Source organism: Phacochoerus africanus, chromosome 9, assembly GCF_016906955.1.
Source record: "Phacochoerus africanus isolate WHEZ1 chromosome 9, ROS_Pafr_v1, whole genome shotgun sequence".
Taxonomy (NCBI): Eukaryota; Metazoa; Chordata; class Mammalia; order Artiodactyla; family Suidae; genus Phacochoerus; species Phacochoerus africanus.
Genome location: NC_062552.1, coordinates 8,609,007 through 8,634,156, shown reverse-complemented (window position 1 = coordinate 8,634,156; position 25,150 = coordinate 8,609,007). Strand labels below are relative to the sequence as shown.

At 38.8% G+C, this 25,150-nt stretch overlaps 1 protein-coding gene across 1 annotated transcript in view; it reads right to left on the bottom strand.

Moving 5' to 3' along the window:
• The window catches only part of HIVEP1 (HIVEP zinc finger 1), a 146,145-nt gene that overhangs the window by 57,741 nt on the left and 63,254 nt on the right, over positions 1 to 25,150 (bottom strand). The window contains 1 exon segment of the mRNA XM_047797240.1: positions 12,890 to 12,943. Within this exon segment, the coding sequence (XP_047653196.1) occupies positions 12,890 to 12,943 (54 nt within the window).

Sequence of the window (25,150 nt, the reverse complement as noted above, 5' to 3'; positions counted from 1 at the left end):
CATATGCATAACTATTACTCACATACAAATAAATGTGTAATGAAATACTCAACTCCAAAGCAGGTCAATTAGCAAATTAAGAACCCAACAGAGAACTGCTTGATCAAAATCTAGCAGGTACAGACAAAGTAGGTACTCAAATAGGAGTTTAATTAATCATTCAGAGGCAAATACTGCAGAACTTTTCCATCCATAAAAGAAAGTTTCATAGGCTGTCAATATATAATTTCAGAAATATAATTTTGACTGCAGGAACATAGGAAAAATAAGTAAAAACAAAAATAAAATCAGAGATAAATAAAATTTTTAAAAATTTAAGTAGAATAAGTAACAATTGTATTTGAAACTTTTAATTTAAAAATCACTCTAATCAATAATAAATGTTCTCTGAAATGAAAAAAGGGTAGGATATAAAAACAAAAAATGATTTAAAATTACAAGAGAAGGTTATACCTTATTTGAATATATTTGGATACTTGAATAACAAATAGAATGTAAGAAGTTATAAATATAATTGGCCCAAGATGGCACAAACTTGAACAGGTTTCTAATTAAGTAAGAAAATAACCATACATCTCCTGAAGACATAAACATGCTTTTTTTTCCCCTACAAACACTCAACTTTCAAGTAACAAAGTAACCTTTCATTTTTTTTTTTTTGTCTTTTTGCCATTTTCTTGGGCCGCTCCCGCGGCATATGGAGGTTCCCAGGCTAGGGGTCTGATCGGAGCAGAGCTGTAGCCACCAGCCTACGCCAGAGCCACAGCAACACTGGATCCGAGCCGCGTCTGCAACCTACACCACCACTCACGGCAACGCCGGATCCTTAACCCACTGAGCAAGGGCAGGGGTCAAACCCGCAACCTCATTGTTCCTAGTCGGGTTTGTTAACCACTGTGCCACGACGGGAACTCCCCCTTCATATTAAATATAAAGAAAACTACCCAACACAATCAATTAAGTCCTGATACCTCAAAATAGATTAAACACTACAGGCCAGTCAGTGCAAGGCACAGCCATTCATTTGCTGTCAAAGCCAGACATTATCTCAGATCCCTCCTACTCTTGTTCAACACCACTAATTATTAGAGAAATGCACATCAAAACCACTATGAGGTACCACCTTACAGTGGCCAGAATGGCCACCATCAAAAAGTCTATAAGCAAGAAGTGCTGGAGAGGGTGTGGAGAAAAGGGAACCCTCTTACGCTATTGGTGGGAACGTAAATTAGTGCAACTACTGTGGAAAAGAGTATGGAGATTCCTCAAAAACTAAAAACAGAATCACCATTTGATCCAGCAATCCCACTCCTGGACATCTCTCCAGAGAAAACCATGACTTGACAAGATACATGTACCCATATATTCACTGCAGCACTACATACAACAGCCGAGACATGGAAACAACCTAAGTGTCCAGCGACTGAGGGTGGAGCAAGAAGATGTGGTACATATACATAATGGAATATTACCCAGCCGTAAAAAGGAATGAAATAATGGCATTTGCAGCAACGTGGATGGACCCAGAAATTATCCTGCTAAGGGAAGTTAGTCAGACACTTGAGACACAAACATCATATGCTATCACTTATATGAGGGGCCTAAAAAAAGGATACAATGAACTTACTTGCAAAACAGTAACTGATCACAGACTTTGAAAAACTTATGGTTACCAAAGGAGAGACAAGTTGAGGGGTAGGTTAGGGGTTTGAGGTGGAAATGCTGTAAACTGGGTTGTGACGATGGTTGTATAACTATAAATATAACAAAATTCATTGAGTTAAAAACAAAACAAAACAGAAGTGGCTAACAGCATGCTAGGTAGTGGGCTTCCAGAAATAAACACCCGTAGCAATATCCCTATTCCTGGCTCCGGCACGGAGTTGCTCTCCCAATAAAATCTGTCAAACCCATTTCCTCACTAACTAAACATCAAACTATGTACACACGTTACCATATACTTTTGCTCTCACTGAAATTTTCTTCAGTCCTCTTCCAGCCTTTTCTCACTTATCCACAGAATCTTATTTTCTGCTTCCAAACCTTCTCTTGAATGAACTAGTTACTACTGTATCCCATGCTTGGTGGTTAGGGCAACATTCTACAGTATCACCCTTAAAATTTGATATTCTTTTTATACACACCATAGCCCAACAAAACAGGAGCAAAAGAATGCCCTGTTTGGGTGAAATAGTACTTTACAGTTTCCTTAACTGTCTGCTTTTTAAATTTTTAATTTATTTTCTAGAATTTTTCACCATTGTCTACCTGTCTTCAATTGATTCTGTCTCCCTGCACTTTTACTTTCTATTCTTTCTTGCCCGGAATTACAGCCCTTACTTTCATGTGATGTGTACTGCTTTCTCTGGTCCAAGAAAACATGAAAAAAGACCAAGTCTCTATGTAGGCAACAAATCTCTAAGCTTGCATCCCTTTCCCCCACACATGGATTACAGAAGCAAAGCTGGAGAAAAGCCTAAATAAATCAACAGCAGCACACATTAGCCTTTTAATCACCCTGCAACATTATTCAAATAAAAAATAACAGAGAGGCGTATGCATGAGATCAATCACCCAAGAAGTGACAATAATAAATTAAAGAAAATCCGGGGTTTTTTTTCCTTAACATTCTTCCATGAATCCCCAAGTGAATCAACAGAATGAGACCCATTCCTTCATTTTCCACAATCCTCAGGGACGCGGTCCTCAAAGCAGCTCAAACCCACACATCGTTATCTGAACTACTTCATCTCTCTTGTCAAAAAAATGAAGCAATGGACTGAATACATAATTTATGGAAGTTTAAACAAACATTTTAATCTCCCTGAAATCATGGTGATCTTCCGATCAATTATAAGATCTTTTAAATATTTTAATCTCCCCGAAATCCTGGTGATCTTATAATCAATTACGAGAGAACTGTGTCATGCCTTAACTGGAAGTGACTTTTTCCCTTTCTAAATGGTGCAAGAAATCACTGCGTGTCTTACAAACAACAGCATTCTGTGGCCAATGGAAAACAGGCTTTAAAAGTGTGAAATAGGCTATAAAAGTGTAAAAGAATGGAAGCCTTTCTCAAAGACTTCTACAAAAGTAAAATCTTGTTACTATTTTAGTCTCTTATTTAACAAATGATTATTCAATAGAGAATAATCAATAACACTGTTAGGAAACATATGGAGATTTTTGCCTCATAATTTATAGGACACAAAGTTTAGTTTTTTGCATTTAAACACCATGAACAGAATAAAAACATTTATTTTACATTAATGTACTCAAAAGTACTTTTATTTGTCATTATGCAAATTGTCTTCTATAAAGCTAGCGTAGTCTAGCTTGAAAGGCAATGACTTCTTGGGATTTGGTATTTTTAAATCTCAAAATATTGACAGGATTGACATACGATGCCTTTAACTCACATATATGGCACAAATAATTAAAATAATACTAATTTTCCCATAATTCAAACCATCGGCATTGTCTACTACACAAAAACAACACTTCAGGATTCGTGCATATTTAAATTTGAAAGTCAAAGCAATATAATATTAAAAGAAAAAAAGAGATGACCTTCTTTCCTAAAAAAATAGAAAATCTGTTACAGTTTTCCCAAGGGAAATTTGTTAGGCACTGCTGCCAGTCTGCTGAAAACCTCATGAATTTTGATTCTACCAATTCAGATTTTATGATAATTCAGGCAAGAGCTGAGATAAAACTCATAGGTTCCTTTAAGGTACAGACCTTTTCATTCCTATCCATTTCTCACGGCTAAAAAGAGTAGCTGGTGCATAACAATAGAAAAAAAAAGAATAAAAGAACTAACTAATAACAATTCTACAAAGAAAACATGATTTTCTGATCACTTAATACTAAGAAAGTAGAATTTCTTTTTGTTATATACATTAATGTTCATTTAATTACATTATTTCCTGGTAATTACTGTGTAAACCCAACAATCACAACCCGTGAAAAATATATTCATCTGTCCACCAACAGATGATGTGGCATGGGAGTTCCTATTGTGGCACAGTGGGTTAAGAACCTGACTGCAGTGGTTCAGTCTGTTGCAGAGGTGCAGGTTTGGTCCCCGGCCTGGCACAGTGGGTTAAAGGATCCAGTGTTGCTGCAGCTGTGGCAGAGATCACAGCTGCAATCTGGATTCGATCCCTGGCCCAGGAATTTCCATATGCCACAGGTACAGCCATTCACAAAAAAAAAAAAAAAAAAAGAGGAGGAGGAGGAGGAGATGGGGTCTGTGTACACAATGGAATAGTGCTCGGCCGTAACAAAGAATGACATGACGCCATCTGCAGTATATGGATGGACTTGAGAGATTATCATAACGAGGAAAGTCAGTCAGACAGACAAACATCATGTATCACTTACATGCGGAATCTAAAAAAAATGATACTTTAAGAATATATGTACACCTAACTAATTAGTACTACTTCACTACTGAAATAATAAAACTGCATCCCTTTAAAATATTCTACAGTTCAGACATCTCACTATTCACGAGCTTTTTCACTGGCAATACTAACGTGAGTTTCCATTTTATACATTGTTGATGACTTTCCAAGTTTATAACATTTTAGGTAAAAGTAAGCCAACCAAGTTTTCTTTTACGGCATATCCCTTTTCCCAGACTGTTTTAAAACATTTTTATCTTATATCGTAGTAACATTATTCACTTGAATAAAAAATCAGACCAACTTTTCCATTACGCCACCTAAAGTTTAGTCTTACTTAGGAAGTACTTCATGCCTTGGTTATAGGAACCTGCTCGTGTACTCTCTGACGTTCACTTAGCAGAATTCTTAAAGATGAGAATGTCACTGGCATTAAAGCATAACCTTATTACCATAAAATATTATTCCAAATCATCCCTCGTTTCTTTTTTTAATATCACACGCGGTATTTTAAAAAGAAAAAAATGGGATTATTTTTCACTCCTTGCAAACCCACTCGTGTTATAAGGAGCTTAAAAAAGTTAGGAAGGCAGGGGAGTAAGCGCTAGCTTTCTTATTTACCCCTCATTAGAGTTCATAATCTAGCTTTCTGCTCACCAGCCTGTCATGCTCACTTCGGAGTTAGTCTAGTCTGACACGGGAACCCAACTCCTTCAAGCTTCTCCGGACAACAAGTGGGTCATTCCAGGGCATAAAGGATGCCTGTGCTAACAAAAGTCCTGGTGGCCAAGTGACTCCTGGGGCCAAGTCTAAATATCACCGAGTTCTTTCAGCAGGACAGACGCCTTACTCTGCTTCCTAAGTCATATAAACTACTTCTCTGCTTAGGCCCCCTTACTCTGACAGACATGGTAAAACAGATGAGCAACAGAAATTATTTTAATTTATTTTTTGTTTTTTTTTTGTCTTTTCAGGGCCACACCCGCGGCATATGGAGGGTCCCAGGCCCGGGGTCGAATCGGAGCTGCGGCTGCCGGCCTACGCCAGAGCCACAGCCACGCCAGATCCGAGCCACGTCTGCGACCTTCACCACAGCAACACCGGATCCTTAACCCTCCGAGCGCGGCCTCGTGGTTCCTGGTCAGATTCATTAACCACGGAGCCACGACGGGAACTCCAGAAATTGTTTTTAAATAAAAACTTTCTGGTGGCTGGAGTATGTAATATGAGAGTGACTGCAGATAATAGGAAACTCCAGGTAGAGGGTGGTGATTTTAGGATACTGCAGTTTGAGTCAGAATAACATGAAAAACCCCAATGCAGGCTAACCTAAAATCTCCACCTTTTCCTAAAACCATTGTTTCACTTGTATTTTTTTTCCTGAATCATTCCAATATTCCTTTAAAAAGTGATCTCTTCACTCAAAGGGAAGAACAGGACTAACAGTACTACAGATGCAACTTTCACTAGAGCACAGCTCTCATCCAGATACAATGTAGGATAATGTTAGAACAACACAGACTTGAAAATTGCTCTCTTTCTGGTAGCAGTCCCTGGGGTAAGGTTATTTAACATCTTTCAACTTCAGCTTTTTCATCTTTGTAAAATGATGAATTTATCTGTAAAATGCTGATTTCTAAATTTCTTTTTTTTCTTTCTTTTTTTTTTGTCTTTTGTCTTTTTTGTTGTTGTTGCTGCTATTTCTTGGGCCGCTCCCACGGCATATGGAGGTTCCCAGGCTAGGGGTTGAATCGGAGCTGTAGCCACCGGCCTACGCCAGAGCCACAGCAACACTGTATCCGAGCCGCGTCTGCAACCTACACCACAGCTCACGGCAACGCCGGATCATTAACCCACTGAGCAAGGGAAGGGACTGAACCCGCAACCTCATGGTTCCTAGTCGGATTCGTTAACCACTGCGCCACGACGGGAACTCCAGATTTCTAAATTTCTAACATAACATCTAGGAGGATTTTTTAATAGAACATCCCCTGAAACTTTTGTATTCAGAAAATTTCTAAAATTATTTTAGAAATACAAACTGCTTTTTAAAAAAACAATGTAACAATGCAATTAAGCCAGAAATCAGTAACAAAAAGATATATTAAATCCCCAACCATCCCCATGGGGGGGAAAAAAATTCTATCAAGGGGGTCAAAGAAGAAATTAATGAAAGTAGCAAATATGAACTCAGGTTTAGTATAGCTAAAGCAACGTCTAGAAGGATTTAACACTGTTAAGTGATTTCAACAGAAAAAGAATAAAGACTTAAAAATGGATTTCCAACTTAAGAAATTTGATAACAATAAACCCAAAGAAGAGGATAAGAAAGAGAAAAATGAAATGAAACTGAGAACTATGACACAAGAGAGTATCAAGAAAATCAGAAGTCAGCACAATAAAAGGGGAGTGAAATAGACAACCCTCTAGCACTACTCATCAAAACAGAGAGAAAAGGTACAAATGAACCATATTAACAATGAAAAAAAATGGAGACACAACTACAGATCCAGCAGCAATGAAAGAGAGTAAGAGAATACCCTGAATGACTTTTTGCCAATTAATGTGAATACTTAATAAAATGGAAAAATATCTGACTGAAGGGAAAAAAGCTCAAGGAATCTCATCTTACTAAATATATTGGCTTGGTACTTAAAAATCCCCTACCCTTAACCCCTCTCAAAAGCCAAAACACATTCTCAGACTTGGCTGTAAAGCTCTAATTTCAGTATCAAACAACTCTATGGGAAGCAGGGGAATACAGTCTTCAGATCATTCAATAGAGCTACAAAACCTGAAAATGAACTGGGCAAGGAAAATAATAAGAAAATGAAATGACAGACCAGTATCTCTTGAATATGGAACACATAAATCTTCAAGAAATATTCAAACATTTTAATAGTGACATATTAAAAGCAGTGCCCCTGAAATCAAGAACAAGCCAAGGGTGCCAACACCATCATTCTGTTGGATTTTTACTGGAGCCAACTGGGTTAAACAAGAAAAACAAATAAAAGGAACAATGATTTAAAAAGGAAGAAAGAAAACATTCATTACTTCCAGCTGATATGATGCTTATAAGAAATTCTAAAGCATTGGCAGACATATTTTCAGAATGAATGAGTGCATCCTAGTGGCTGGATATAAAATGAATATACGAGAATATATTATACTTTCCTATTTGCCAAGAAAAGATTGAAAATGATTTCACAGAAAAGAAAATCAGTGAAACCAGCAAAATAAAGAAAATTCTAAGAATTAAATCCAATAAAGTGAGTACATGATCCGTATGGGAAAAAATTACAGGACATTAAAGAAAATACAGGTATCAAAAATATACTATTCTTATGGATAGGGAGCCTGAAAATTGTTTATGATAGTTTGCCCAAATTCAATGCAATCCTAAAGTTCCAACAAGTCTTTTTTAAGTTGACTCTAAAATTTAAATGGATGAGAAAAAAACTAGAAATAATCAAAATACTCCTAAAAGAGTAAGTCAGAAATTTGCCTTCCTGTATATCAAAACAATAAAGTGACAGTAATGAACACATTGTAGCATGAAACCATGGACAAACAGAAGAGAGTGCTACGACACAAACCCACACACATAGGCAAAATTAATATGAAATATAGTAAAGGAAGAATCCACTCAATAAATATGTTGGGTGGCACAAAAACAGACACATAGATCAATGGAATAGGATAAGAGAGCCCAGATGCAAACCCACACACTATGGTCAATTAACCCACGACAAAGGAGGCAAGAATATACAATGAAGAAAAGACAGTCTCTTCAATAAGTGGTGCAGGGAAAACAGGACAGCTACAGTAAAAGAATGAAATTAGAACATTCTCTAATACCACATAAAAAAAGAAGCTCAAAATGGATTAAAGACCTAAATGTAAGACCAGATACTATAAACCTCCTAGAGGAAGACATAGGCAGAACAGTCTTTGGCATAAATCATAGCAATATTTTTTTGGACCGATCTCCTACAGTGAAGGAAATAAAAGTAAAAATAACATATAGGACCTAATTAAAGTTGAGATCCTTTGCACATCAAAATGAAACGACAACCTACAGAATGGGAGAAAATATCTGCAAATGGTATGACTTATCAGGGAATAATATTCAACATATATAACTAGTTTATTCAGCTCAACATCAAAAAAACAAACAGCCTGGCTAAAAAATGGGCAGAAGAACTGCATAGATATTTTTTCCAAAGAGGAAATGCAGATGGCAACAGGCATATGAAAAGATGCTCAACATTGCTAATTATCAGGGAAATGCAAATCAAAACCATAATCACCTCACAACAGTCAGAATGGCTATCATCAAAAATAACACAAACAGGAGTTCCTGTCGTGGCTCAGTGGTTAACGAATCCAACTAGGAACCATGAGGTTGTGGGTTCGGTCCCTGCCCTTGCTCAGTGGGTTGAGGATCCAGCATTGCCATGAGCTGTGTGGTGTAGGTTGCAGACGTGGCTCGGATCCTGCATTGCTGTGGCTCTGGCATAGGCCGGCAGCTACAGCTCCAATTCGACCCCTAGCCTGGGAACCTCCATATGCCGCGGGAGCGGCCCTAGAAATGGCAAAAAGACAAAAATAAATAAATAAAAAATAACAAAAATAACAAATGTTGACAAAGATGTGGCAAAAAGAGAACCCTTGTACACCGTTGGTTGGAATGTACACTGGTGCAGTCACTGGGGAATCAGTATGGAAGTTTCTCAAAAAACTAAAAATAGAACTACTATATGACCCAGCAATTCTACTCCTGTATATATCCAAACAACAACAACCCACTAAGCCGAAAAGATACAGGTACCCCAATGTTCACAGAAGCATCATTTACAACTGCCAAGGTGTGGAAGAAACTTAAGCGCCCATCAACAGATAAATGGATGAAGCAGCTATGTGTGTGTGTGTATTTCATATATATATGTATAATATATGTGTGTATATATATTATATTTATGTGTGTGTGTATACATACACACATGTATTTATAATGGAATACTACTCAGCCATAAAAAAGAATGAACTTTTGCCAACTGCAAATATTGTAATTTTACTTTTAAAGCTAAAACTCAGACAAAACTAAAAAGGACACTGTTTGAGAATACATAATTACTTTTAAGGAGCACTAAAATGGTAACACAAAGTTAAGGACAGTAAATACCTCTAGAGAGCAGATAGTGGGATAAAATGGTGACTAGGATGTAGGTTAATAAACAGTACATATTAGCAATGTGCCAGTTCTTTGGGTATTTGAATCAAAGATTATGATGCTATTCTTATGAGTTATACTAAGTAACATGTACCAATACAAGTATTATGTATTAAATATATAATACATAATAGTATATATAACAATGTATAATACCACATAAGGCATATTTAATAATATATTACATATATTTGTATATTATATAATATATACTATGTGTCAAATATGGTGATAGAAATTTGAAACAAAGTATTAAATAAAGCTTATTCAAGAGATAGTATATAAAACTCTCCAAATTAACTGCTCTATTTGCCTCTTCCCAGTTTATTTTATACATATCCCTTCACTACATCTGTGATATTCACTATTTATTTTATTTAAATCTAGTGCAATAATTTTAGAAATAGTGTCAAGGACAATGGATGTTAAGAGCAAGTAAACAGCATTGTAGGAAGGAAATAAGGACAATTTATGGACTTGTGTGGATGCTGTATGCTACACTTTTCCCCAAATTAAAAAGATAAATCAAATTCAAGTCATCTGATTTTCATTCATAAGCAGAGAGCAAGAATAAAAGAAATACATTAACATAATTTACTGCTCTCGTTTATTCTACTGGTGTATAATGAGCAAAGTCAGCTTGTTTGCCACTGTATTAAACTAAATAAATTAATCCTTCCTTAAAAGGTTAGGAAACAGCAAAGATATCTTTTTTTAATCTACCAATAAGCGAGGTTTGTTTTCTTTCAGAGCCTACTAGTATGCTAAACTCTTCTGAAGATAAATTAGGTACTTGTCCTAATGGTCAAAAAAGAAGAGGGGGAGAGAGACCGTCAAACAGGTTAAGAACCACGGCATCTTCAACAGAGACAAAGCCTTAGAACCATGAGCACCACAGAAAATAAGGCAGACGTAGAAAAAAGCTAAATTTTCAGAGGGAAATAACCAAAAGCATGTTGGAAAAAACAGTGAAAAAACTGATCTATTCTAGATGACTCATCTTAATCATAAACACAAAAACTCTAAATTTTTAAGGTATAGTTTTCAAAAGAAGAAATGACTTTCATAAAACAGAGAGCTCTGCAAAGATCTGAGAAATCTCAAATCCTCTATTACTCAAAGATTTTATCTCATGTTGTTAAAGACAAATGGATATTATTCCTTAATTATATTACAGAAGAAAACTATTTTATTTTTAATTTGCCCAGAATGCATATGTAAAAATGAAAGTCAAGTAGTAATTCTTGGCCATGAATTGCAGGGAACGATGCTCACTTGGTATTCATCCCAGGTCTTAAGAAAGGGTAGCCTGCCAAATGGAGCCCAATGGATTATTCTCAACCTCATTATCCAATTTCTTTTTCTAGAACCTTTGTTCCATTTCCTCCTTCCTATCAAGCATTTAGTTCAGTTTTTAAAGCTCTTTGCTTTGGGTAAAAAAAAGAGGGAAAAGGAAGACAAGTGCACATTTATTTTGCTAGTGGAAGCAGCTCTAAACTTTTACTAGATGTGGAAGAGATTGACCAGGACAAAGAAGTTTAAATCGTAAGTTTAAACCATAGTCTTATAGCCAGTGTCTCAAATATACCATGATTCCAGATACGTGGGGACGAGATCTTCAAACTTTCAAAGGGACCACGTGGCTGTGGTGACTTCTATGCTCTTCCTACTCTTGTTTTTCTACAAGTGTCATTAAAGAGTCATATTTGATATGGGCCTTCCAGAGATTCCATGGGGGGGGGGGTGCAAAGGGAGACAAAAAAGAAGAAAGGCACTTTATACTTTTTTTTTTTTTTTTAATCTTTTTGGCACATCCACAGCATATGGAGGTTCCCAGGCTAGGGGTCGAATCAGAGCTGTAGCTGCCGGCCTACATCACAGCCACAGCAACGCCAGATCCAAGTCGCTTCTGCAACCTACACCACAGCTCATGGCAATGCCTGATCCTTAACCCACTGAGTGAGGCCAGGGATCGAACCTGAGTCCTCATGAATGCTAGTCAGATTTCGTTTCCATTGAGCCACGACGGGAACTCCAGAAGACACTTTAAAGTGTCAGCACATCACAGCCTAACTGCTCAGCTCAGCCCTGAATGACTGTGGAGGCCTCACAGGCTGGCCCAAGGGATGGAGAACCTGGACAACCAGCAATTATTTCCACTAAAGATACCTCGTGAGCATCCTAACTAGATTTGGAGAGGAGAGTCGGGGGGAGGCTTTTCACTGGAATCTTATGTGGTTAAATTACTCTGCCAAAATATCCCACTGTGATTAGAAGACATAGCAAGGACAAAGAAATAATAAGTCATGAAACCTCAAAGCCAAAAAGAGAAGCCTCTAGCCTTTTAATCAATTCTCCCCATTGACAGAGACCGCTGGAATTCTTTCCACCTTACGTCTTCCTTCCCTCCCACGAGCTGTTCCTCATCTACTGCATTTTTTCATATTACCTGGGAAAATAGTATGTATGCTTTCCATGATGAAAACCGATTTTTGGTTTAGACTTTTTTATACATTTATGCATTATAACTAGTGAAAGAATACAAATCCAGATAAATGAAAGTTAATCATCTTCCTTTGCGCCTTCTCTCACCAATGCAAACTTATTTGTGTATAAGTCTGTTCAAACTTTGTCCAATCCTACACAAGCAGTGTGCACATGCATATGTTTTTGATTGAAAAAAGTGGTGTATTTTACATGCTACATTGCAATTTCATTTTCCCATTTAGCAACAAATCATCACAGTCCACAGAAATAATTAACATTTTAAAAAGCTACATAACATCTCCAAATATGAATGTCCTACAATTTATTCAATTATTCCTGCACTGACTAGCACAGGGGTTATTTTTAGTTGTCTTAGGTTTTGGTCATTTCAAAAAAATACTGTATCACGTGAACACACATGAGCACACACACATGTGAACATGACCACCAGGCTCCATCCTGGGGCTACCTTTACTGCTGCAGGACAGTTTCACAAACAGGACTTTCAGAAGGGATGCGACAATCTTTCATACTCTCACCAAAAAAAATATTAATATGTGGGAAACAGCTATAGCTATGTAGTTAAAACATTTCATAAGGTAAAGCACATGTACTTTTAAATATCAATCAACTTAAGGTGATTTTTAATTTTGTGATATGCTTACGTTGATTGATTTAGTATAGCTGCAATTATAAGGCATTTATATAGGAATTCCTGCAAGAATAAAGTATATATTGGGGTTGATTTTTAATTTACCTTTTTTTGACACTTCTGCCCCATTAAGTTCTTTTTGTGCTTCTTCAATTTTATCTAAAAACAAACAAACAAAATTTATGAATCAAGTTATCAAATACAGCTAAGAATACTAGCAAACATACTACTTATAAACAGTGCCTGACACATAGTAAAAAAAAAAAAATCTGTTGAAGGAATTATTTATGAAACAAATACACGTAAACTTAAAGTAATGATGTTCCTTTAAAAATCATTATTTTAGTTATGTCTTAGTCACAGGGCTACTTCCAGTTCTTTTCAAAATGCAAATAACTAGTACACTTAAAATACTAGACCATAGTTTAAAAATGTTTAGCTGCCTAGTAAAAGTATCTAAAAATAGTACTTTCTTTACGAAGACATACAGAGTTTATGAGAGACAAACAAATGCCTATTGGCTTAGAAACAAGGCAAGTTCACAGACGGCCTAAGCCGAATGCCGGAGAAGTAAGAGAAAGGGTGGAAACGCTAAGCAAACGATGGACAGAAGAACAGCCACACAACGCCCATCATGTTGGCTGACCGGTAATTACAAGTAGAGTTACTGTGAGTGAGAGGTGGAAAACTGCACGGAAGAGAGACTAGAGAACACCAACGCCCAGAGAAGGGCGACACACGCAGGCGGTTTTGAAAGAAGCGTCGCCAACAGCGCCTCGGGAAGGCTGCCGCGGAAGTGGATGCGGCAGGGAGGGCAGCCCGGGGCCAGAGCAGCTCTCGCATCTGAGCTCTGAGTGCGGCTGCATTTTGTCAATACGCACATGTTCTGCTTTGGTAATGAATTTAAATGTTATAAGCACATACATATTTGACGACCATGACAACCATCGACGCCATGTTTACTCTGGTGGTCTAAGTGCTTACTACAAAATGGTACAAGCCACAAAACTCCTAGGGTGCTATTTTGTACTGAAATGAAGGCAGTAACCTTATTTATATTACATTTTAGACAGTCCACTGAAACACAGTTTAAAAATATTAGCAAGGCAGCCATTTATGCCTTCCAGCACATACCGTTAGCCCCAAAAATGGTCCCTGGTGCTAAATACCACTATAGTCCCATGGGAGATGCCACCTCCAAACGGCACTCTTCCCCAAATAGGACACAGAGCCCAGCACAAGCCCTTCAAATTCTGTCCATCAGCCTCTTCCTCCATCAGCCATGCCAGAAAAGACAGAAAGCCAAAGAGCCTTCGATTTATTGATCAAACTTCATCCGTGTATGGAGCCACACAGCCTGCCACACCAAGGCAGAGGGGGAATATCAGAATAAAGGAAACAGGCAACCGTCAAAGGCAACTAAATTTCCATCTGGACAAACGCACTCCCCACAGCCAAGTCCTACTGGCTTCCTGCCAATAATCAGATCCAGCATAAGATTTGAGAGGACAAGAGACAACCTCTGGAAATAACACAAATTTTTTCTTATTTACAAACTAATTATTTCTCATGAAAGGATAAGCAAAATTGGAAACAGTGCTGAAAAAAAGAAAAAAAAAAACAAAACACAACCCTTACTAAATGATGAGAGTGGGAGGTGCAATTAGCAGTACTTCTGCTTTAAAAGAAGAATGAAGAATCCCAAATGTATGGATGAAATCTGTAATAATATAAGGAACAAAAGGACAAGGCCTAGTTTTTCAAAAAATAAAATATACTAAATACATTGTAGACACTCAAAATGCAAATAAAGATTAAATATATGGTCTGAGAAACATAAAAATGAAAAGCACTATTATATCTGTGCTAGCGGTTTGTCCAAACTTAAGAAACATAAATAATATGTATGTATATATTTTATATATATATACTCATAGTAGTAATGACTGTGTTTAAGAGTTTAGGCACACATAATTTGATATTATATAACAAAACAACTTTTTACTAATACAACCAACTGGGGCTCAAGGAAGCAAAACCTCATGACTTAATACATATTTAAAGAATAGCTTCTGTTTAGTATATTTAGGTTTGGCCACCTTCTATTCGTACTTTAACATAACAAATTTACAAAAATGACCTCAATTTACATTTGTGTATAAATCACTAGATGGAGGACATCCACTGGGTTAGGTATAAGCATTCACGTAAATGCTTCTACCTGGAGCTCCAGCTCAATAGGTAAACACACTCTTCACTGAGAGAGCTTATAACAGCTATTGCAAGCTTTGCCTCAATTTTTATATAAAAAAAAAAACCCTCTTTATATTTAACCTATGTTTTATGGTTCTCCTGGTAAAATATAATGTTTTAAAGACACTCCAAAACTGCAGAGAAAGTACTAATTTATTATATGCTCTTAATTAATTCAGACAAGGCAATTTACTAATACTGAAAAGCAACATTTTTCATTTTTTTTCCCTATGACCCAGAGTGAGAAATAGATTTTTACATTCCAACCAATCAACTACACATGTGTGTGTGTATACGGGTGTGTGTGTGTATATATATACACACACACACATATATACACATGTGTATACACACACATATATACACACATGTCTATACGACATGATATATAATTTGGAAACTGACTTACCCACACTCTAATTTCTATTTTTTTCCTGTTAAAAATGAAAAATGCTGCCCAGATCCACTGATTTCACAACCCACTGCTGGATTAGAAACCTGCAACTTGAGTGTCACTGACAGAAGGAGGAGCTCTCAGCCAAGGGGAGCCCTTTCCACCCAGGACGCAGGTCATCATAAGCCCTGACTGGTGGACGGGAGAGGGGGGTGCGTGTTGTTCAGAATCAGGATCTTGGATTCTGAGACAGCTTCCATCATGGCCCCCCCAATGTCACTGGTACCAGAGGTAATTACTCCCCCAAAACTATACATTCAGAAATAAACAGTAGCTTCTTTGTTGCTTAAAAATACATGCAAAATGGACATTCATACCATATTGATAAATCTAAAATAAGTTAAGATGTTCTTACTGTAATAATTTTTTACTGAATTTAAATTAAGATGTAATTCTAATTAACCCTACTTGTATTAAATACTTGGGGTTGTCAGGAAAAGATCCCAGGAACAGATGAATGGATCCACAATTATGCCTAAGATCCAGAGGGGCCATGGCTGAGAAAGGGACAAGCTGAGAGAGAGGGCACTGACAGTGTAGGTTATATTTTGGTTCTGCAACTATTAAAAATGTGTACCTTCTTACAGTTTTTCTTCTCTGATAAAGCACAGAAGCTACTTGTTCATTGTAAAGGCTATGAACAATCTGGTTTAATTTTTATTTATTTAATTAAAAAAAAATTTTTTTTTTGTCTTTTGTCCTTTTAGGGCCGTACTAGCGGCACATGGAGGTTCCCAGGCTAGGGGTCAAATCAGAGCTGTTGCTGCCAGCCTACACCACAGCCCCAGCAATGCCAGATCCAAACTGTGTCTGCGACCTACACCACAGCTCACGACAACACCGGATCCTTAGCCCACTGAGCGAGGCCAGGGATCGAACCCGCAACCTCATGGTTCCTAGTCGGATTCGCTTCCGCTGCGCCACGATGGGAGCGCCAACAATTTGGTTTAATGCCGTACATATTTTAAAACATTTGTACAAGAAAACAATGGAAAACTATTTTATTTTCATTATAGGTAAATAATTATTAATAAAGAAAAAATGTTATTTATGAAACATAATCTGAAACCACTGAGCCAAAAAAAAAAAAAAAGTTCTGAAGCCCTTAGGAAATCACCTTTCTTTTGGGGGTTCTGGGAAGAAGACTAGAGAATGAGAACAATAAAAATAAAACAATCTTCAACTGAGGGTGCACAGTGAGCACCTTGCTCTCTGACCGTCTTCATTCTCTGAGCGTCACAGACCCTCCACGCCACTCCTCTCAAGAGCCCCGGGATCCAGGACCTCACCGTCTAGGGGCTCAATCCCCTAGACTGTTAAGATCTGGCTCCATAAAAGCTGTGTGTCTTTCCTGTGTGGAATGTCTACCTGGTGTGAAGTATAAAAGGAAGAACCAGAGATAGAAAGTTAAAAAAAAAAGGCTCTCCTGGAGGGGCTTACGGCTTCTAACAGCCTCTAAACAACCATTTTATTAGCATCAATCTGTGGTCAGTGTAAAGCCTGTGGGGCTGTGACCTCACTCCCTCCTCTGCAGCTCCAGTGTGCCCTGGGCAGGTCCCTGTGTGGCTCCTGCGGGTCCTTGAGACTCTTTCAGCTGCCACCCCAGCCCTTTCCTGTCACCTCCTCCGGGAAACCCGCTCCAACACCCTCCTTAGAGCCACCACCCCTGTGTGTGGAACCCGCTGCTCTAGAGCCACAAATCTCAGGATCATGAGTAACAGCGACAGTTAGGCGGGCTGAGTGATTGACTGATGGTATAAATGCTGACAATACCCACCAAGTGACACAGAGAAGCTCAGACGCATTAAAAAAAAAAAAAAAAGGAATGTGTTCACACAAACTGAAAACAGGCATTAGGTGGTTTCATGTCAGAATGTTTTCTCTTCCTTAACATTAGAAATGCTTTCTACATTTGGGAAACTGCACCAGAGCACTGCCAGCACCTGAATCAACTATGTATCGCTCCATTTGACCGATCAAGGATTTAAATGGTCTCCCCCACCCCCAATTCTATCAGCTCATCCTTCTCTCCTGCTGCACCCATCACCTCTGCTCTGACACCTCGAGGCTCTCCTTCACTAGCCCTAAAAACACAAAGTGGGAACACTAATAGTAAAATTTTATGAACTAGAACCTAAGGAACTGTAAAAGGCACCTCTATTTACTGAAAGAGGTACCATCTGATGAAAAAAAAATCACCATATGTGACTGTACTATTTTTACTACTGAATAAGCCTAACTCCCACATCCCCTCATCACACATCAGTACAAGCTCCTAATTCTTGCTGTTAACTGCTAGAGCTATTTCAATAAGACTAAATATATGACAATGATGTAACGTTAAAAACGCACCCAACACCTATAACCATGTACACATGCTCCTCTAAAAGACGATCACCCGTGTTCACTACTAAGTCAGCTAAGTGGACCTTCCTTTATAAGTAACATGTTTTAACCTCAAAGTTACACATCTTTCATACCTCTAGACCTCTGCCTTTCAGGAAGTCAAGTTCTACAGTAATGCCGAAAACAACTCTAAACTAGCAATATTTCAAAGTGAAAAATAGTGATTGAAATAAGTGAGAAACAAAATGACCCAGAGACTCAACTCTACCTTATTGATGAATTTGAAAGCTGAGATTAATTAGTAAAATTCTAGAAAAACAAAATTACTCAACTTGATCCAGAAAGAGAAAAACTCAAGTAGAATAACCAGGGATGAATGAGAAAGTTACCAGAGAACAATGCAGAATTACCTTGTTTTTTAAAGGCTAAGGCCAAAATGCTTTTATTATCAAAGTCTTATCAATTTTATGCTGGGAAAACTGGACAGCTGCATGTAAATCAATGAAACTACAAACCACCCTCACACCATGCACAAAAATAAACTCAAAAGGCTTAAATACGTAAGCATAAAACAAGACACCATAAAACTCCTAGAAGAGAACACAGGCAAAACATTCTCTAATATCAACCGCACAAATGTTTTCTTAGGTCAGTCTCCCCAGGCAACAGAAATAAAAATAAGCCAATGGGACCTAATCAAACTTACAAGCTTTTGCACAGCAAAAAAACCATAAAAAAAAAATGCAACATAAGGAATGGGAGAAAATAGTTACAAATGATGCAACCGACAAGGGCTTAATCTCTAAAACATACAAATAACTTATACAACTCAACAGCAAAAAAGCCAACAACCCAATTGAAAAACAGGCAAGGAGTTCCCGTGGTAGCTCAGTGGTTAACGAATCCAACTAGGAACAATGAGGTTGCGGGTTTGACCCCTGGCCTTGCTCAGTGCGTTAAGGATCCGGCGTTGCCGCCGTGAGCTGTGGTGTAGGTTGCAGATGCGGCTCGGATCCCGAGTTGCTGTGGCTCTGGTGTAGGCCGGTGGCTACAGCTCCAATTAGACCCCTAGCCTGGGAACCTTCATATATGCCAAAGGAGTGGCCCTAGAAAAGGCAAAAAGACCAAAAAAAAAAAAAAAAAAGAAAAAACGGGCAAAAGACCTGAATAGACATTTCTCCAAAGAACATATACAGATGGCCAACAAGCACGTGGAAAAATGCTCCACATCACTGATTACTAGAGAAATGTAAATCAAAACTACTATGAGATACCACCTCACACCAGTCAGAATGGCCATCATTAATAAGTCCACAAATAACAAATGCTAGAGAGGGCGTGGAGAAAAGGATACCCTTCTACACTGTTGGTGGGAATGTAAATTGGTACAACCACTATGGAAAACAGTATGGAGGTACCTCAAAAAACTAAATATAGAACTACCACATGACCCAGCAATTCCACTCCTGGGCATATATCCAGACAAAACTTTCCTTGAAAAAGACACATGCACCCCTATGTTCACTGCAGCACTATTCCCAATAGCAAGATGTGGAAACAACCTAAATGTCCATCAACAGATGACTGGATTAAGAAGATGGGGTACATAAACACAATGGAATACTACTTAGCCATACAAAAGAACAAAATAATGCCGTTTGCAACAACATGGATGGAACTAGAGACTCTCATACTAAGAAGTTAAGTCAAGAAGAGAAAGACAACTGCTATATGATATCACTTATATATGGAATCTAACATATGCCACAAATGAACCTACCTACGGAAAAGAAACAAACTCATGGACTTGGAGAAGAGACTTGTGGTTGCCAAGGGGGAGGGGGAGGGGTGGGATGGACTAGGAGTTTAGGGTTAGTAGATGCAAACTATTGCATTTGGAGTAGATAAGCAATGAGACCCTTCTGTATAGCACAGGGAATTTCAGTCACTTGTGATGGAACATGATGGAGGATAATGTGAGAAAAACAAGGTATCTCGTTTTTATGTACATAAACACAAGGTGTCTTGTTTTTATATATACAGACACACATTATACATAAACATTATATATACATAATATATAATGTGTATATAATGTTCATGCAATGTATCTACAATGTGTGTGTGTATATACATAGCCATATATATATATACACACACGCACATATGACTGGGACACTTTGCTGTACAGCAGAAATTGACAGAACATTGTAAATCAACTACAATAGAAAAATAAAAAAGTCTTACCAATTTTAAAGAATACAACATTTCCTAAACTGTTCCAGAGCACAATCTAACACAAAAGGTGTGCTAAATGATTTTAAAAAGCTGCTCTAACCCTGATAGCAAAACGAGACCAAAGGGACAGAAAGATGATCAAGTCTTACAAATGAGTACAGATGTAATAATCTACATCCAGGAGTATACGCCAGGATTAGAAAGTCACATCCAAGCAGGGTATAAAATAAGTATGCAAAGATATTTCAATATTAAGAAGCATGTTAATATGACTTGTAACAGCAAACAGGATGGGGGGGAGGTAATTTAAATAATGTCCAAAATGTACTTGATTCAAACACAGCTATGCGTAGTGTAAACAAGAACAAAACCAAACACCCTCAATGATGGATAAAAAGGAATACGCTTCATCATATTAACCGCGTGCTATTCTAATAAACACCCCTATATCTACTCTACAGAGTACAGAGGTGCCTAGATCACTAGACCCTCAACACATATTTGTTTAATAAATGAATCGCTATTCCAGTATTTAGTGCAGTCATTTCACAATGACTTGGGAACAATTTTACATGTAAAACAATACGGGAATCGTTAAAGACCTATGTACTTCCATATGGCAGAGTATTTAGCTATTAGAAATGTTTTTAAAAATACTTACAGATAGAAAAAAAATGCTCAAACTGTAGTATGCCAAAACATTTTGTGCCACAGAGATGTACAGGTACATATACACACACACACCGATCTATAAAGAAACAGGCTCAAAAGTAACGATTATTTGAGGGTAGAACATTAACATGCAGTTTAATGTTATTTCTATTTTCTTCAATTATCAAATTATCTGTAATAAATATTTTTATAAAAATATTATTTAAATTCAATAAAATTATTCAATAAAGTTGAATAAAAACTATAAACCCTAAAAACATATTTCAATTATCTTTCAAAAATGTTGTCTGGGAGTTCCCATTGTGGGTCAGTGGTTAACAAATCCGACTAGGAACCATGAGGTTGCGGGTTCGATCCCTGGCCTCGCTCAGTGGGTTAAGGATCCAGCGTTGCCGTGAGCTGTGGTGTAGGTCGCAGATGGGGCTCAGATCCCGCGTTGCTGTGGCTGTGGTGTAGGCCGGTGGCTACAGCTCCGATTCAACCCCTAGCCTGGGAACCTCCATATGCCGCAGGAGTGGCCCTAGAAGTGGCAAAAAGACCAAAAAAAAAAAAAAAAGTTGTCTGGCTATAGGTTCTAAATTCCAAATTTCCAGATCGTGAGACAGACTCTGGGGTAATTTCTTTTTTGTCTTTTTTTTTTGGTCTTTTTAGGGCCACACCTGCAGCATATGGAGGTTCCAGGCTAGGGGCTGAATCGGAGCTGTAGCCGCCAGCCTGTGCCAGAGCCACAGCAATGCCAAATCCATGTCTGTGACCTACACCACAGCTCATGGCAACACCGGATCCTTACTCCAACTGAGCAAGGCCAGGAATCGAACCTGCATCCTCATGAATACTAGTCAGATTGTTTCCGCTGAACCACAGCGGGAACTCCACCCAGGGTAATTTCTAAAACAAGAACGTTAATACACTGAATGGTTCATTCAGTTCGGAATATATTTATCAGCTCCCGCATGCGAGCACTAAGGACCCATGAAGACAAACAATCCCGTGTGTAGGAATTTACAGACGGAAACAAGCAGTCCCTACCCACGGAGTAACTGCGTGACTACGTCCACGGGGTGCTCAGGGGACAGGGAAGGGTGTCCATGCAGCTGTCTCGGAAACAGGAAGAACGGTCCAGAAACACTTCCACGGGAGAAATAAGACACAGGCTGCGTGTGCCGGGAAGAAGATGAGCCACCCAGGGTGGGAGGAGGGAGAAAAGGGGGGATTCAGGCAGGGAACGTGAGGAGGCCGCAGCGGCGAAGACGCAGAAAGCAAGACAGAGGACTGTCTCCTGTAGTTTCTGACTGAGCAGATCCTTCTTGAAGCCTATGATGCAGCAGAACACTAAGCCGTTTGGAATATAAATCTGGTAAAACCACACCACAGAGTAGGTGGCAGCAAAAGACATACTCATCCGATGAGGTGACATGACCATGGGCATCAAGAGCTTTGAAACTCATCTCCATCTTTTCTTTCTTTCTTCTTTTTAACGGCTGCAGCAGCGGCACACGGAAGCTCCCCGGCTAGGGATCAAACCCGTGCCAAAGCTGTGACCCAAGTCACAGTTGTGGCAATGCCAGAGCCTTTAACTCACTGCACTGGGCCAGGGATTGAACTTGCACCTCTGCATTGACTCAAGGCGCTGCAGCTGGATTCTTAACCCACTGTGCCACAGCGAAAAGTCTTTTAATATACTGATTAGTGTACTGGGAATCTAGACTGAGACTATGAAAGGCATGGCATAAAGCTTATTCATCACTTTTCATAACAGAAAAACACCTAAATAATCAATGGCACGTGGAATGCAGTAGGTGCTCAATAAATGTGTTGAATGAATACTTGAGAAATGGTTAGCTAAATTACAGTTAATTACAGTTACTTCATGTAAGAGAATATCATAAAGCTGCTAAATTATAGGCTTCTAGAAGGACCTACTCAATCGGAAACTACAGGAATGGTACCCCAGATTGTATAGGTTTTGAAAGCTTTTGATAAGTGGTTTTAATGGGCCACCTACCCTACAGTTAAGAATCACTGGAGGGTTTAGAGGTAAAGAAACTCAGGGGAAAAAAAAAAAAGAAGAAGAATCAGAAACGATTTGACCACAGAAGTCAAGAGAACAGTGTTTCATTATCAAATCAGTAGCTGATGCAACTGATAAAGACTGAAAAAGCTTCCACTGGATTGAGCAATTAAGAGGTCCTAGTGATGCCTCCTGAAGCGTGAAGTGGAATGAGAGGCAGAGGGCTGAGAAAGTGATGGGACAGAAGGGGGGGAAGAGAATCGAGCAGAACTGTCTTTTGAGACACCCAGCAAAGAAGAGCAGGGTGAACTTAGGGCCAGAAATACAGGGTCAAGGGAGGGTTGTTTGGTTTGAGGTGTTTTTCAAAGATATGTATAGACCCAAGGGAAGGAATTAATAAAAAGAGAGTGCAGATAAAGGCAAGACGGGGGGATGTGGAGGGCAGGGCTCTAAAGAAAGCAGAGGCCAGCATCAAGTCTAGGCAAAGGTTCTGAATAGGAAACACCCAGGGCGCATCCCTGAGGTCAGAGGGGAAGGAAGAAGGAGAGAGCCTGCCAGGTGCAAAGTCTGCTGATGGGAAGGTGCGGCGGAGGGAGTTCATAGCCAACTGTCACAATTTTATTGAGCTAAGAGGCATGGTTGCCTACAAGGAGTTTAGCATTTAAGTTAAGGGGGTCTTGAGGCTGGCAAGAATTAGACAAAGTTATTGAGGGGAAAGGAAGAACGGACCAATTTTAAGGGCAAATAAAAGCATTGACGAACAGCTACTGGGGATCCAGGAATGTGGAAATCCATGAATATTTGGTGGCTCCAATGGGTACAATAGTGTTATTTACGCAAACAAAATAACAAGGAAGGACAAGGAATTCAGTGAGAAGGGGGTGCCAGAGAGTCGTCCATGTGACCAACCATGTATGTAGGATGGGTGGTGGCTAAGGAGGAACCGAGAAAAGAGAAGAAGTGAGTACCAAGGGCAGAGGAGGGAAGCTGAGCGGCTGAAGGCCCAAAACATCTGCCTGGAGGTTGTGGTCAGTTTCTGTTAAAAGGTCTGAGGGTTTTCAAAAGGTCCAGAGTGGCTATGGAAAAAAGGAGGGTAGAGACACACATTAAAGGGACATGAAGAGGCTCTTTACCAAGTACGACGATGAGTCATGAAAAAGCAAAGAAGACTCAGAACAAAATATGCCATAATAAAATTTAAAATGTGAAATGCCTAATCTTACTATACTTTTATGGCCTGGCCACTGCAAAACTCTTCCTTTATCCTTCTCAGAAAGCATGTTTCCATCACAGTACTGAGAAAATCCTGCAATAGTTCAAAGGGAAAAGTAGATATACGCTCCACTGTGCTTTTAAAATTACAGATAAATTAAATGCAGTGTTTCTTCTGTAAGAAAATCATCTTGATATCAAAACTAACCATGATAATAACAAAATGTGTTATACGGAACCATCTAGGGCTTTGGATATTTTTCCTTTAACAACCTCTCACCTGATTTTACTTTGCGGGCAGTTACTTGGCCTTGATGGGTGGAGCTGAGCACTGTCAGGCCACGGTGCCCGAACTCTGCACTTTTTTAATAGTGGGGTAATTTATACCCTGCTACTCCTAGAGGGCGCCGTGAAGACCGCCAGCTTTATGGGGGAGCCCACATTTTCTAAGTAAAAAGCAAACCAAACTCCCCAAGTCTCCTTCCGCAAACCTCAAACTACAATGACTATGCAAGAGTCCATGAGGAGCCCAGCCAAGTTACCAAACTCCTTCTCTAGACAGCGGCCAAAGCAACCTGGCCAGGGGCTGAGGCCCGCGGGGCGCTCCTCTGCCAGCTCCTGGTTTCCTGACTCATGCATCACCTGAAAGAGTAAAACTCAAACCCTGCTGCATATTAGTTATTAAATATTAGAGTCTCAAAATTTTAAAATCTTGATACCAAAGCTGCACCCAATTTTAAAAGTTGGTGATTTCAATATGCAGCCAAACTTGAGAATCAATGTTCTCTAAATTACAGATATTATCAGACCAAGATTCAACATGGAATGAAATGCAAGAAGTGGCGGGAGGGGGGGGGGTCTTATCAGCCTGCTCTTCAAAGCAACTTCTTATCAAATAAAAGGGGCATCGGCAGCAACATGATCTGTCTGCCTTTTCAAAGGAGCTACTGATGCTCGTGGGTACCAAGGAGGACCAGGGAGGGAAAGTTCAGCGTGCGCTTCATGGCTCAGGATGTCCATGAAATTACACTTCTAAAATGCAAAGCCAAAGCATATATTCTTAAGAGTTATCAGACCAAATACAGATCTGAATTTAATTACTAATATGAGCCCTGGAACCGGAAAATAAATTTCCAGCTGAAATTTCAATGTTTGAAAATACAAAAACTATTTAAATATA